The following is a 16,062-nucleotide window of genomic DNA, read 5'->3' on the forward strand; positions in this document are numbered from 1 at the left end:
CATAAATTTTGTCAAAATTCGTATTCGTATTTCCTAGCTCTTTCATATGAAAATACGACTACCATTGTACCAATTTTATTTAGAACTATCTGTGTTCGCCCCTTTTAGCCGCCTTGTGCCTATGAGGCACTGAGAGGCATAGTAATGTAACTGAACATTTTCAAGTTTTTAGTAAAATGTGTTTCAAGTTGCGGTCCTAGGTAGGCTTTCATTGAAAAAAAATCTAAATCGTGTTGTACAGCAGTACCTACCAGGGTTACTAGTGCTATCTCTTACTTTATGACAGAGGAGAGGATCACCCCTACTATTTGTATTCATTACATCCAAATTTTTAATTTTGGCACTTACATCTCTTTGCTTCTCACTGCCTCATATAATTCCTAGTTAGTTATTAGCAGTAAAACCCTAAATGAAACTGAAAATTGCATTGTTTACCGCGACGTGCAGCAAATATATAAGTAAAAGTCACTATTTTTAAACTAATAATTTTGTCCTGTTTGTGATTTCTTAGAAGGTGATTGTGATCTCTCTTCCCCGAAAGTTTGAAAAGGTTGCTACAAACATTTTAGGGTAGAAGAAAGGTACTAATGTAATTATAAACTTCTCAGCTTTGAATCCAAATGTAAAAAAGCATACATACAAGAGATATTTCGGGAAGGAAATGTCCTTTGTATGCGTACTAAGAAAAGATAAGTAAATACCATCATTTAGAAAGTTGGAGAGTTCGAAGGGCGAATCTGTTCAAGTCCTTTTTTGGTGCGTGTATGTCAACGTTAAATAACCAAATTGTTTAATTTCAATTTTTTAATAATATTTAAACTGTTAAAAATAAAGATAATCAATATGAATTTGAAAACCTACTCTTAGTTAGGAATGATATATGAGTAAAAGTCGATTACCATTCTAAATTTTATCAAGAGCCTTGCTTTTGTAGATATCGGAGAGGCCTTGGAAAAATGTTATCCAAAGTGTGGCAAATTTTGCCGAAAAGTTTTTTCCGCGAAAGGATGTTACAAATGTGATTGTAAACCTGTTTGTCTTTATCTCAAGTGCAAAGAAGGGTGCTCGCTAGAAAAGCAGCCAGAGGAACCATGTCCTTCATGTGTGTGCAAAGTGGAAGAAGTACCAGTATTAGGTAAACTATAATTATTGTTTTATAATTTGCATTTCCTCACTTTTTGGGTAAATAAATTGAAAACACAATTTAATTTTAATTTCCTCTATTAGTTACTATCTCTTTGATGAATTCAGTTTCTCCTTATTTGTGAGCATAAAATGTCCATCAGGAAGCTGAGAATCGGATCTTAAAGTATGTAAGTAGGACTAATTGATAAGCAAATATAGAGCACTGTAGAAAATTAGCAGTTTGGCTTTTTAGATTTCAGTGAAGCAATAGTTAAATGCTTTACAAAGCTTTACATAAGTTTCCAAAAAAAATGCAACAAACAATACAACAATATACAATAGTACAATAGAGCATCATCATCTGAATAATGCTCTTCGAGTGTGTGAAAAAGTAAAGGTATGCCATCAACGGAAACTTAAGAAATTTAGAAATTTATTCTATTTTTACCTTTTTCTGTGGGTAACATCTAAAATAATAATTTTCGTGTTAGTTTCGAAATTAGTTACTTTTAATTTTATGCTTTATTTACTCGTTATTTTAAACAAAACCATCATAAAAATAAAAACTTGATCTGTCGTTCTGAATACATTAGTAAAAGTTTGCGCTATTAGAAAGTTATATTTTTTTTCTTATTAAGATTTTGGAGAAGCCTTGGTTAGATGATAAACTAAGATCGAAAATCTGGGATATAATTCGTACCGTTTTCACGAGATGGACCCGCAACTTGACAGTATCGCAATATGACTTCTCAATGTGTCTCTTTTATTTCTGCAGATAACAGTGAAACAACTTCTTTGTTCTTAAGTTAAAATTTGCTTCGTCAATTCATAATTTTCCTTTTCTACTAAGATTTTGATGAAGGCAGAGCAAAGTGTTATCCAAAGTGTGAAAAAGGTTGCAAAAAGGTTTCTACGGGAAAAGGATGTTACAAATGCGAATGTGAACCTGTCTGCCCTAATCTCAAATGCAAAGAAGGATGCACAGAAGAGAAGCTGCCAGAACAACAGTGTCCTTCATGTGTGTGCAAAGAGGAGGAAGTACCAGCATTAGGTAACTTAGAAAAATCAGAATATGCATTTTTATTATATCTCATATTTCTGTAGATAAAAATAAAATACGTACCTCTTCCATTAAAAGATTTTACCTAAGTTACAATTTACTCCTTGATGTAAAAAGTCATCATAAAAATAAAACCTTTTTTACACTCCCATAGTTACTTACCATAGTTATTTAAACTACGGTACTCAATGTTTAAAGTAGGATGGTTAGATAAAATTAGTATGGTATTTAAACTATGGTTTATAACTATGGTACTCACCATAATTTATCACCCCCTTTGCTTCTCACTAAGGTTGTGAGCAGCAAAGGGATTTAAGGGCCGAACCTTAAAATTTTGAGATAATCATTAAAAATGGTAAGAACCTGTCCTCTGTTTTAGGGCAAGAGATGGTATAGTCCGATCACAAACAAATGACCCTTGTCAATCATTTAAGAAAATGAGTCCATTCCTTAAAATATGTAGAGAAGGAAGATAGGACGTGTGCCGTATTTTAGAGGTTGAGCAACATTTTGGCGATATGAAAAAAAAAAGTATTCCTAGTATATTTTCGTTATGTGATTATTTATACCTGAAAAGTTTAAGTTGCAGCAGTAATGGCATTCAGTTGGCGGGAAAGTAAAAATGACAAGCTTTGCATTCTTTATTGCAACCCCACTCTCGCTAACTTTCAATTGAAATTAATTGTAGAAGGCGTTGTTATCTTGGACCAATGGCTGTTGAAGGAAGTGAAACCAAAACACATCCCCTAAAGTAGGATATGACCTGTCCAATAAGACATCTGCCTTGACGGCACACAGTTAAAATGTTTTACCTCTTTGGCTGATTTCTTAAATTCCAAGGTGATGTATTCAAACCCTAGACCCAATGACGCACTTGTTCATTCCGTTTCAACTTTCCTCTTCATATCACCCCTTCACGAAAATGGAAAATTCTGAAAAAAGACGGAGCCGAGGGTTAACTCTTCGCGGTTACACTTTTTTTTACTAGTAGCTCTGTTGTTGCATGCCCCGTTGGTCAACAGTGCTAAACCAGGTCCATAAGTTTGTTTACCCTCAAAAAATCCAGCACCGTCACTGTGTCTTCAGTCAAATCGCTCCTGGAAAGCCCCAGGCACGACAGTATATGGTCAGGCGAAGCCTGCTCAATAGAACACATGGTACACGTCTGAAAGATCTTCGACCCCTCCGAAAATTTTAAAGTTTTAAAGTCAGTCTTCCACCTCTTTTTTGGTGCTCAAGTTCTTGCAACTAACGGAGGCTGCTTTCTTTCCCCACCCATGAGTGATGCTAGTAGCTCTGGTGGGTACTGCTATACACAAGCATGATTTGGAGGAAAAAAAATCAATAAAAACAAATAAATCTCTGAACTTTAATCTCGCTTCAACCCTTTGCTTCTCACTGTCTTAACTGACAAGTTAACGAAAATTTTTGCCTTTTCAGACTTCGGTGAAGCGTTTATAAGTTGCTATCCAAAATGTGAAAAAGGTTGTCAAAAAGTTTTTAGTAAGAACAAATGTTACAAATGCGAGTGTGAACCTGCCTGCCCAGAGCTCAAATGTGAAGAAGGGTGTTCTCCAGAGAAGCTTCCAGAACAGCCATGTTCTACGTGTGTGTGCAAAGAGGAAGAAGTACCAGCGTTCGGTAACGTAGCTTTATCTACCTTCTAATTCCAATTTGTGACATCTTTTGTTTAAAAAAAGATTAACACTAATTCTCTGGCAGGTTAGTTACAAGTTTACTTTTTGCGCAGATCACTAGATCAAAAAAAGATCACCATGGTACCCGTTTTTTTTTTTTTCTGGATGCTTCATAATACATAAATTACCTGGCGGGTCATTCCTTATAAAATTAACAAATGGACCGTGCCGCAACATTTTTCATTTTGATGAAACTTGGTTTGTAGTATGTACCAATATTCTGTATGCCCAAGGGGTTACATATTATACAGAACTTTGGTACATATTATCTACCGAATTTTATCGAAATCAAAAATGGTGCTGCACGAAAATTTCTGAAAATTGGTTAAATTTATATGAAATGACCCTCGTAATATTTGGCATCGTTAATGCCTAGGTGCCGCCATCAAATGGGAAACTAGAATTCAAAACTATCTAGTGCTAATGGCTTTCCAGTTGTAGTGATGCCTCACGAAAGAGTGGTCGGCAGTCTCTGAGAAATGGACTTGGTCTGCAAATGGTGAGGAGCCAATACACAGCACCATTAAAACAAACAAAGATCCATTCATACAAGCAGCAAAATTACATCCATAAGTTATTCTCAATTTAAACTGCAACTTTTAATTCAATAGCAACTGTAAAATCAATTGACATTTACCTTTATAGATGTCGGAGAAGAAAGGGAGAGATGTTATCCAAAGTGTGAGAAAGGTTGCCAAAAAGTTTTTAAGGAGAAAGGATGTTACGAATGCAAATGTGAACCAGTTTGCCCAGAGCTCAAATGCCAAGAAGGATGTTCCCCAGAGCAACTTCCAGGAGAATCATGTCCTTCTTGTGTGTGCAAAGAGGAAGAATTACCAGTACTAGGTAATTTACAGATGTTGCATTTTGAATTTGCATTTGTTCGCTTTTTTGTTGAAATTTCTAATTTTATTGGAAATTTCTTCGTTAATTGATGTCAGTTTGGGAAATAGGAAACATAGGTTAAATAGAAACAAACTATTACCACACTTGTGGTAATTTTTGAAACTAAACTGTTCGTGAGTGAAGACTATGTAACATATAGATTTTGAAAGATCCGCGTGTTACCAAACAATTTGTGAACACGTCACCATTGTTTGAAGATGACCCTATAAAAAAGGTTTCTTTTTTTTTTATAAAGTTTAATGATCTTACACTTTTCCTTCCAGCAAGAATGCAAATGAGATGGAGAACTGGCTTGAACTAGTTTTACTTACCATGCGAAAGGCTACAAAAATAACTCAGTTATGGATTTTACATTCCCAGCTATTTTTTATGAGAAATTTTATCGTGTCACCATAAGACTATAATCTCAAGCAAATGAAAATAAAATGAACACAAAAAGGAATGACGATAACTTATGTGTTAAGTTAAAAGTTTTGGAAGCAATTAAAAACAGGAAAACACAGACAGAAAATTGAGAAAGAATTTGGGATTACTGAACTCAGATTGCGAGAATAAACCTAAACGCTGATGAAATTGAGGAAAAGTTTTTTTAAGAAGAAATGAAATAAGTAAATATAAATATATTTTTCTTATGTATTCACATATATATTACAGGTAATTTTTTTATCATTTACATAAAAACATTGAGTATTTCAAATTTTGTGAAATTGATTTGTATATTTAAATAACAAAGAATCATTTACCATTTATCGTAGTAATAATGAATAGAGTACCAGCAAAATACTTCAAAAATACGTTTCTTGTAATTTCCGCAGAACCGAACACCCCGCTTAATCGAATAAGGTATGTCGGAACCGTTGATGTTCGTTCAAGCGGGGCTGACTGTAATTAAATCATTTTAGTCTTCTTATTCTTTTTGGTAAATTAAATTTTGACGTAAATCACTTTTTTGAGAGCATTTTACATAAATTCAGCGCAAAATATTTGTATGATTTTTCTTTTTAAATTATTTTGGATTACATTTGAGGATTCAGCGATTCGTATGCGACCTACAAGCCACAAACTGAGTATTGTTGGTGTAGAAATCCTCAAGCTAGCAAACTGATTGGCTAGTGTGCGATTATCTCCCTACAACTACCTGACTGGAAATAAATGTGGTAAATTTAGCAGCTAGTCTCTGGATTAAAAGGAAACTCTGGGGTAAAAAATTCCAATCGCCAACAAAGAGTCACAAAATAAAAATTTTCTTACACAGTAACCCTCAGGGGATTTAGTAGTTTTGGACATAGCGCACAAATTTTTTATCTTAAATCATCCAAAAGGAAAGGATCTAAAGTTTAAATATTGGAATTTCGTTTCCCTTTACCCAAACTGAAAGCATTTTTCAATTCATTGGTTTATTTCCCGGTGTGTACTTCGTATAAAATGCTTCAACAAAAATTGAAAGTTCGATCTTCAAATCAAGCTTTATCTTCGAATCAATTCATAGTGGCAATAAAAAGTTAATTAAGATTTTCGCATTTTTAGATCTTGACCAAAGAAGGGGAAATTGTTATCCAAAATGTGAAAAGAATTGCCAAGAAGTTCTTACTGAGGACGGATGCATCGAATGTGATTGTAAACCTGTCTGTCCCGCGATCAACTGCGAAGACAAGTGCTTCCTACAACAGCGGCCGGGAGAACCCTGTCCTTCGTGTGTATGTTTTGAGGAAGAAATATCAGCATTAGGTAATTTATAGATGATGAAATAAAAATTCAAAATTTCAGCACGTTTTTTAAATGGAAAACTTTGAAAATAACGTTTTAAAAGTTTTCCATTCAAAATAATATGTATGTAATAAAATATTTTGCATTAATTTATTTACATTTCAGTAGATCTCTTCATTTACTGTTCATATATGAATGTACTTATTATGCCAACAAAATATTAACTCTCTACAGTAAAGTCAAAAGGAGATAATAGAATGTATACAGGGTGCTCCGTTTTAACCTGCAAAGACCTCTATTTTCGCAACCGTTAGTCCTAGATGCATACTTCCAAATCCAAAAATGTTCAAAATCAAATGCAGAGTTAAGATACTGAAAGTTTGAAGCAAAAATAAAAATGAGTCAAAAACTACGAAATTTAACTTTTTATACGAGCCTTAGGTCCCAAACTTATATTTAGAGAAATAATCTCCATAGAAAGATATTATTAACACAGACAATTTGACATTTGTGGGACTAAAAATCAAGGAGATAATCGAGTTCGAAGTTTTCGGGACCACATAGAGTATGAGATTGGAACTTATCGCCCTTTCAAAAAAAGGACTTCTTCCACTATATATTAGTTGATAAAAAAAGTACAAAATATCTTCATGGTCATTTCTAGCTCTTAACTTACCGTATGGTTATTACACTTTTCCATGAAATTTAGATTTAAACTTGTTGTGAAATTTTTATTTGTTATTATTTTTGGTTGCAGACCATTGAATTGTATACTAAAGGACATGGTCTTCATATTAAAATCAGAAAAGTTAAGTATGAGATGACCATTCCATACCATGAGTTACCCATGACATAAGTTAACGTAGAGAAAATTCCCCTTTCATAAACTTATTTGCCACTTCCCTGCTCTGTAAATTCAGGGGGAATTTTAAGAAACTAAAGTGGAATTTTTTTAATGAAAATTATTTCGGGAAACTGCCCGTGAGCTATGCATTGAGGTATAAATAGTCTTCTTTTGGGCAATAATTTTTCAGTGTGGGTTCAAGGTTGCTGTCAAAACTACCTCCAACAACCGCATTTTTTGTAGCAACACATACAACTAAGAAAACTTAACAGAAATAAACTACATGAGGTCGTTATGGTCCACCTAAGGATTATCCGCGGGCCTTTCCACATTTTTTTTAACTGTCATTAACCCCTTCCCTCTCACTGCCGTGAATATGCCGGACTGGGGTTTCGATCTTCATTTCTCGCGCCCGTGATATTACCGTACTGGGGTGTGCAATATTAACGCGACGAAACGATTAAAATCAATTCATTTTTTTGGCCCGGAGATACATTTTATTTCTCTTTTTATACACTAGAGAGCAGCACCAGTCAATTTCAAAGGTAATTGCGGATTTTAAATGTAGTTGCAGAGATGCAGGAAGGAATTTTGGTACTTCTTACCAGATTGTGACGTTGGCGTCTGTATCTCAAGCTTTGAAATTTACCACACATGAAAAATTTACTTATCCTTACTTATATTACACAAAAGATTAATAAAAAAAATTTCTAATGTTTAAGAGACGTATTTCTTAAATTTTCGCTGCTTGCTTGGGCTTGCTTGTTGACTTTTCAAAAAATTTTAATTTTTTTTTCAAAATTTCAATCTAAAAAAATATTGAAAATGAAAATTTGAATACACATGTTGTACATACACTTATTTTTATATCATTTTCTTAAATAAAAAAATAGACACTTTTATGACCGTTTTCTTGAAAATTATTCGATTAGTAAGGGATTAAATGTTTTATTAAATTTATGATAGTGTTATCGTTTGTTTTTACCTTTTAAATAATTTTTTTACATTCTATGTTAGTAGATGCAATGTAGCAAGGTTTTTATCTATAATTTAAATGTATGTGTGAATGTTTTTCATATTTTTAAGCTATTGTACAAAGTAATATTGTTTTTTACCTATTATTTGGATTTTATGTCCGCAGTTTTCGCTTATCTGCGATTACCGTGCCACTGAATCCGCGGATAATCGAGAGTTTACTGTAACTCTCAGTGAATGTTAGACAGATTGTCAGAAACTACTTCACTTCTTCGTCTCTAAAAGAAACCACTGCGCTGCCGGAACCTCTCTGTTTCAATGTCAAACACTTTATCGCAGAATAACGAGTTGCACTAATTAACATTCGGTATTATTGGCACATGTTACATGATTGTGGAAAAATATCAGACTTTAAACTGTAAGCCAACTTTTTGGGCATACTGTTCAATAAGCGCATGATGCAGTGAGAAGCAAAGGGACGTAAGTGGAAATATTAAACATTTGGAGATAACCAGTACAAACAGTAGGGGAACCTCTAATCTCTCTTGGGGCAAAAGATAGTACTAGTAGCCCTGGTAGGTGCTGCTGTACAGCATAATTTAGGAATAAAATTCAATTAAAGAAAACCTAGGATGTTATCTTTAAACGCATTTTACTCAAAACTTGGAAATGTTCACTTGCATCCCTTTGCTTCTCAATGCCTCACATGTTAACGTTGAAATTAATGAGCATTACGTGGGCAGTTAAACAGCAGTATCTGACGAAATAAATTTTCGAGACATTTAGAGAAAAGCGTTTTGGATTAATGGGGTCGGTTTTAAAATTTTAAAAGTATTTTTTTTTTTTCTGAAAGAGCATGCTTAAAAACATAGGATCTGACCATTTTTTAATAATTTGTTTAAGTTTAATATTTTTAAAAAAATACTTAAATCGGCTCGCTTTCAATGTTTCTGCTTCTGTGTGATGACATCACAAATGATGAAATGCCATTCTGTGTTGCCATTCACAGAGCAAAATATTTAATTTTACTCACGTGTATTGGCAACGATATGGTTGATAGCAAGCGTAGAGCGCAATTTTAATTCGCTTCTTGATTATCATAACGTGAAATCGCGTGGAAACGTAGTAGAAAGATGCAGCAAAGTGCATCATTTGTGACGTCATCAAGACCACGCCTTGTTTCAAAAATCGGACATTCTAAAAAATTAATTAAAAAATAACTGTTGAGAAAATGAAAGTATTTTCTGGGTCCATGTTATTTTATTTATTTATTTTTTTTTTTTTTTTTTTTTTTTTTTTTGCCTATTCTATCAATTTCAGTGACAAAAAGTACTACATTTAACTGAAGGAAACAAACCCATTCTAACAATAGAAAAATGTTGGAAATGGACGGGGGGGGGGGGTTGCCATTTTTTCAGCGGAAACCAAGCAAACAATCAAGTAAAAAAGGATAACATATAAGAAATGACAAAAATGCAAAAAATAGGAGGGGGCTAAATTCGCAGTAACTGCCCTTTACATGCCCACGGCAGTACAAAAACCGGCATTAATTGCGGTGAATCCAGCTCAAGATATTTTTCTTCCTAAATTTAAAAACTGAAGACTCCTCAATATATGTTGCGAGATGGATATTATCACACATGATTAAAATGAAATTTGATTTTTTTTTTAATGTCAAAAAGGAAAATAGTCAAATTTTACAGATTATCAACAGATGACGTTTCGTCCTTAAACAAAAAAAAAACATGACAGTATTAGAATCCTTCTTTCTAAGAAAATATAACTGCCTACTAAGGCAGTTATATTACGAATATCTAATAGTTCTTCAATTGTGAAACAATGTTGTGAACCAAGCATAAACAAGCTGGTTTTCGAGAAAAGAAGTTATCGTCAGATGATTTAGTTTTAATGTTTCGATAATTGCACGTTAATAACTTCACAACCTTAATAGTCGGTTAGTTTCAGCTGGATAAAATCGGAATAACAGTTTACGTTTTTTGAAGTCTGTATGCCATTTTTGCTTATGCACATAATTTGTTACATGCATTCTTGAAATTCTAAACTTATAGTAACGGATTTCTGATACCTTGTGGCAAACGTGCCTTCCACTGTATATGCATTATGTTTATAAGTCTATTCTTCTACCTAAATTTCTTATTATTATTCTTAGCATTTTGTTTTGATTATTTTCAGTACCTTCAAAGTGACCTGTCCTACATCTATGTGGTAATAACTAGTGCAAGATTGTAAAAGACGAAAACGGTTGCGGAGAATATCAGAGAACCTTAATGCAATACAGAGTTATAGCAGACGATCAAAGACATCGAAGGACAATGCCCTATCGGTTATTGAGTTAGGCGTCATAAATAAAGGACTATTATTTACTTGCTAGCGTAGTTATAAGTATGTCAATGTATAAATATGTGAATGCGTTTGAAATAAAATATGTCAAAAATATGCGCATTTTTACTGTATTGTAACTACGGATTTTTTTTACCATTCTCTCAACTACTTCTAAAGCTGAAAACAATTCTAGTTTTATGCTAAAAAACTCAGAACACCTTGCATATGAATATATTTCGCTAATCTTATGATTTGCAGGAAGTTATCGGATAATTTTGCGTTTACAAACATAATTTGCGTTAACTACACAAAGTTCCCTACAAAGACACCGAATAAGTTGGATTCTTGCTTCATTGCATGAACTTAATGAAGAGCATGAATTCTACTTCTGTAGAGTGAAAATACATTGTGTCATAAATACACATAGAAATGAAACTTTTATCTTTTTTTTTTTTTTTTTTGAACTGTCACTTCACCCTTACGTTTTCTTCCACGCAACGCTCTTATTCTTTTTGCTCATGACTGAGACATACTTACAAAAAAATATACTATAAACAATGCGAAAACTTAACAATGCTCAAAATATACTTTTTAATTGTTGCCAGCAATGAAAAATAATAGTAATCCAGACAAACCAATAATTACGCTGGAACATAGCATCACATTCCTTTCTTAGAGACAACACAGGTGAATATTAAAATTCCAACCTGAACTTGCAACAGTGTTGGGAAAGCAAAAGGACGACACCAGTAACAATAGATCCTGCGAGATAAAGCAATACAAGTTATTTCCTCTGCCAACATTTGTACCTTCCTACGTAAGATATTACTTAAGATTATCAAGAATTTACCATGCAAGTTTTCAATAAAAATAATCAGCATTTTGCTCTTAGTTGGTACCAATCAGAGCAAACTTTGTCCTTTAAATAAAGCACAACATCATCGTGTCAGTTGCGATTTTGATAACATCGTCCAACGCTTTCGTGAATGCTATGGTGAGGTAGTACTGAAAAAAATAATTAATGGACAGATATGAACCTCACATAAGGTATGCACACCGGTAGAGGCCAATGCTTCAGTAATGGCCGCTTCAAGGTTTATGGTTGAAAAAATAGGATTCCAGTTCTCCCAATGGATTCAAAAGTTTATCAAAAAGTGCATCCCCCTGCATGTTTGAATCCATTTTGAAACCTGAAATCCTTATTTTTTGTATCGGTGTTTTATTTTTACCTTACGGTGAAACAAAAGGGAATGAACGCGATTGTATAACTTTTGGTAACGTCCATTAGCTATCCCAACACTGTTTAAGTTCAGATTGGAATTTTAATGTTCATCTTTTCTGCATCTCAGAGTAGAATAAGACCCAATGATCCTAACTAATTACATTGGATGTCTGAATGCATACTACCATTCCTCTTCATTTGTAAAAGCAATTTTAAATCACTCTGTATGTAAGTCACTTACGGTACTGCTTCAGTTCTATATATACAAATAAATGCGAAAATCACTGAAAATTTTCCCACCTTAATTGTATGAATTTTGTAGAGTGCGTTAGAAATACATGGTTAGCATAAAAGAATATCTCGGGTTTAAAAATTGAAATTTCATAAACTATTACACTTACCACTATAAATGATACATAAAAAGGGAAGATGAACTGTCCAAGTTTCTTTTCACTCACAAATGTTCGATGTGTGCGCCTTTCGTAACGCGACACACATCTACATAACAAAAATTTTGTAGTGTTTCACTGTCAATTTTTCGTAACGCTGCACACATACGATCTTTCAGTTCTTGCAATGTTGTAGGCAATGGAGGGTATAAATACTGTCTTTGAAGAAACCCCCATAAAACAATATCACATTTGGTTAGGTTTCAGAATCTGGCTGGCCAACGCATAAAGGATAAATCATCATCACCTGTACGGCCAATCCAGCGTTGCGGAACGTCAGTAGCGCAGCAAAGTGGTGGTGGGGGAGGGGTTGCGGGTAAAAACACCGCCTCCCCCCCCCCCAGAGGTCTTGGTTTTAACAATGCTGCCATTCCTAATACAGTGGCTAATACACGAGCAAAAACTGTTCTGACCAAAAAAAAAACCCAGAAGGCATTTTCTGCTGCGCCAGTACGGGACGTGAACGTTTAAGTAGTTACATACGTTTAACAAAATTGGACAGTTCATCTTTATTTTTATATATCATTTATAGTGGTAAGTTTAATAGCTTGTGAAATGTAAATTTTTAAAACCGGGATATTTATTTTATGCTAATCCTGTATTTATGTTGAGGTTCATACACTCACCATTTACGTTGCAAAACAATTCCTTCAACAAGAGTTAGTTGAACAAAGAAACATTTGTTAAGCATGAAAAATACTAAAATACTAATTACGTATTTTATCAAAGGATCTTTTGTAAGAAAATGTAAGCGCACTTAACAATTGTGCAGTTGAAAAGTGAAAGTATAGTATCAATAGAACAAAGCCCTGCAGCAGACAAAGATCGCTATACGTTGCAATTGGCTAGTTTTAATGAAAATATTTACAACAATTTACGATTGATCAAAAGTTAAGCTATCAATGAAATAGTTTAGTAAAAAATTTTCGTTTTATCATATTCCCAGATATAGCTGCTTGTCATCATATGAATTACCAAGTGTGTTTCAAGAACTTTGTAACGAAAATTTTTATTTTCCAAGTATTAGTCCTAATAAAGTTTGTGAATTCTTTACGTTTTCTAACTCAATGGGCATGTTCATATAGAGTAACCGGTCTACTGTGGCTAATCGGTGACTAACCAGGCGAGTTCTAATAAAGCCATTGGTTAATGAAAGCAGACTACGGACACTCACAGCGACGTCATCGATACAACCACTGACGTCTTCCAATCAAGCAAACTGCGTAACCGGCTGATCTATGCGTAAATTTTACATCAATTCCATTCTTTTTTCCTACGTTCTGTTCGTCTCTGTTTAGAACTTAAACACAAAGAACTATTATAACACAAAGAACTATAAACTATTCAAAAAAAAAAATTTAATTTCATGAGGAGAAAATTAATATAAAGACAACTTTACCGCAAAAATATAACAATAAGCGTGTTAAATTCCTGAAATGTTCTACCGGAACATAAAAATATCCCCCCCCCCCCAGCGTTACGTGTATTCAATAACGTACCCCTGGCAGGTCTTTAGACTGTTTTAGAGGGTAGTTCATTCTCAATACTGCGAAGAAAACCAAGGGTAATATAAAAAAATTACCACAAGCAGATAAATTTAAACATTTCATTTCCTACACGTTAATATCTATAAGTTACTTTAGTAAGAAGAAGCCCTTTGAATGAGAAATAAAAATGTCAACAATATTTAACGTGCCTTTCATTGGCTAGGTCTTTTTTTAGAAAATCATTTTTGGTTTTAATCTTGTTATAAAAATCCCCTCGAGCTAATATGTAATATTAATTTTCCAAGTCAATGCTACATATGACAAAGTAACTATCCTAAATAATACATCACAATTAATTATTTTAGACTTTTTTGGTCATCTATAATCAAATTTAACTTTTACCGGGACGTGAAGTAAACCGGCCACGACACTGAGATTTTGTCTAAAAACCGGGACTATCCCGGTTAAAAAGAGACGTCTTGCAAACCTACATAACAATGATAGTTAACTGCCTTGTATCATTCACATTGAATTCATGCATGGAATAATCAAAATGGCGAATATAGCAGTGATTTCCTGCACTGATAAACGGGCAGGAAAATGTTTTTATAGGCTGCTGGAATCTTATCAGATCGCAGCATCCAGGATATAAAATTATTTTTATGAAGGTACTTAAGTAGAAATTTAGGCAAAACATATTCATAGAACAACATGTTGTCAAAAGGAGTCTTAATTCTGCTATCGGTTACGATTCTCGCAATCGAAATTGAAGCAAGTAGAAGTAAGATTTTTTCTTAAATTTTTAACTGTACTGCACTTGTTTTCTTGTAGTTAGTCATTTATCTAGCCACTTTTGCATTCATTTACTAGAATATTTTACTTAAAAGTTGTCAAAAGAGAAATAATTTTTTCAGAGAAATTAAGAAATACCTCTTTACAAACATGCTTACTTACACAACTATAACAAAATAATATTTTCGTTGTGTTAGCGTTTCCGTTGTTTCAATTGTTTCATATAAATGAACTAGAAAATGTCCCGTCAAGGTATGACGGATGAAAATTGCTTCTACATTTGAACGAAGCACCTGCCTGTTTGGTGATATTTTGATAGTTGAAATTTAAACCCTAACTCCAGTGGATTGACACTAAACTCCAGTAGATATCGTCCTTTGATCACTTCTTCACTCTCCTAAAATTAGTCTTACCAGTAAAACAGTTAAGTGACTGGATACAGTTCAGCCTCGTCAAAAAAAGCATTTCCCTGCATGTCCGTTATTGACAAACAACGTTATCAAATCATCACGACGTGGCGCGACGTTCATTGTTGGGGACGTCAGGAGCGTTACTGGATCAGTGTATTCGCTATAATATATATTAAGGAGAAATGAAACAATCTTGTTATTTCAATAAGTTTAACTTATAAAGCTAACTTAATCATACATTACCATCCTTTATTTTTAAATTGGTGGTAATATTTACTTCTAATTTGACATTTTAATGTAATTTGAAAATGAGTTCCTTTCAATTTAGCATGTCTATTTAATCTCTCTCTTTTTTTTAACGGTTTTTTCACTTGTTTCAAGCTTCTAATAGAACTTTGTGTTCTAAATCAAGGGTGTGACAACAATCAAGGATGTGGTTTAACAGGGAGATTATTTGCGCAGGTCAAGTTCCAAGCATAACCAAACATTTAATTTAAAAGTATCACAGATCCTAGTTACTATATTTATTAACTTATCGCTTTATTTTATTATTTTCTTAATATAAAGATTACACTGGTTATCAGGGAGTGGAAAAAAATCGCTACCTCTATTGTTGGGGCAAACCTAACCTGGCAGAATTGTGAAAGCTACGCAAATCTTAATCACATCATTATGAAGCTGTTAGGTTTGCTCAAGTTATAGAAAGTTGCACCAGTGCCATTTGTAAATATTTTTTAATTAATCGTAATCTAGGAATTGACAGATTATATATATAGATATATATATATATATATACTAGGAAGCAGAACAACCTGGTCGTTATCGCTCGCATTCCCCCTTAATTGTATCAGATCGTTCTGAGATTGGAACTCATCAGCTTCGATACGGTTTCTTACTCTTTACGCACTCACCGGCTTCGATACGGTAAAATGACACTTCGCGATATAAGCGATAAATAACGGAGTTAGCGTATTCTTTTACATTATAATGCAACTTAGGATGCAATAAAAGGGCTTTTTAATTTATTTGGGGGAACATTTTGAGG

The 16,062-nt window shown here is 33.6% G+C and overlaps 1 protein-coding gene across 5 annotated transcripts in view; it reads left to right on the forward strand.

Annotated features, from left to right (window-relative positions):
* The window catches only part of LOC129225922 (keratin-associated protein 16-1-like), a 43,004-nt gene that overhangs the window by 15,302 nt on the left and 11,640 nt on the right, over positions 1-16,062 (forward strand). For 2 of the 5 annotated variants that reach the window (XM_054860454.1, XM_054860456.1), the window contains 6 exons: positions 935-1,135; positions 1,976-2,176; positions 3,626-3,826; positions 4,528-4,728; positions 6,316-6,516; positions 10,508-10,761. The exons of 1 other annotated variant lie outside the window; for it this stretch is intronic. In XM_054860454.1, coding sequence (XP_054716429.1) covers positions 935-1,135; positions 1,976-2,176; positions 3,626-3,826; positions 4,528-4,728; positions 6,316-6,516; positions 10,508-10,521 — 1,019 coding nt within the window. In that variant the 3' untranslated portion in view covers positions 10,522-10,761. Of the gene's footprint in view, positions 1-934; positions 1,136-1,975; positions 2,177-3,625; positions 3,827-4,527; positions 4,729-6,315; positions 6,517-10,507; positions 10,762-14,471; positions 14,597-16,062 lie in introns of those variants that run through there. 2 more of the 5 variants (XM_054860457.1, XM_054860458.1) reach the window with 2 other exon arrangements.

The sequence above is a fragment of the Uloborus diversus genome, chromosome 7, assembly GCF_026930045.1.
Source record: "Uloborus diversus isolate 005 chromosome 7, Udiv.v.3.1, whole genome shotgun sequence".
NCBI lineage: Eukaryota > Metazoa > Arthropoda > Arachnida > Araneae > Uloboridae > Uloborus > Uloborus diversus.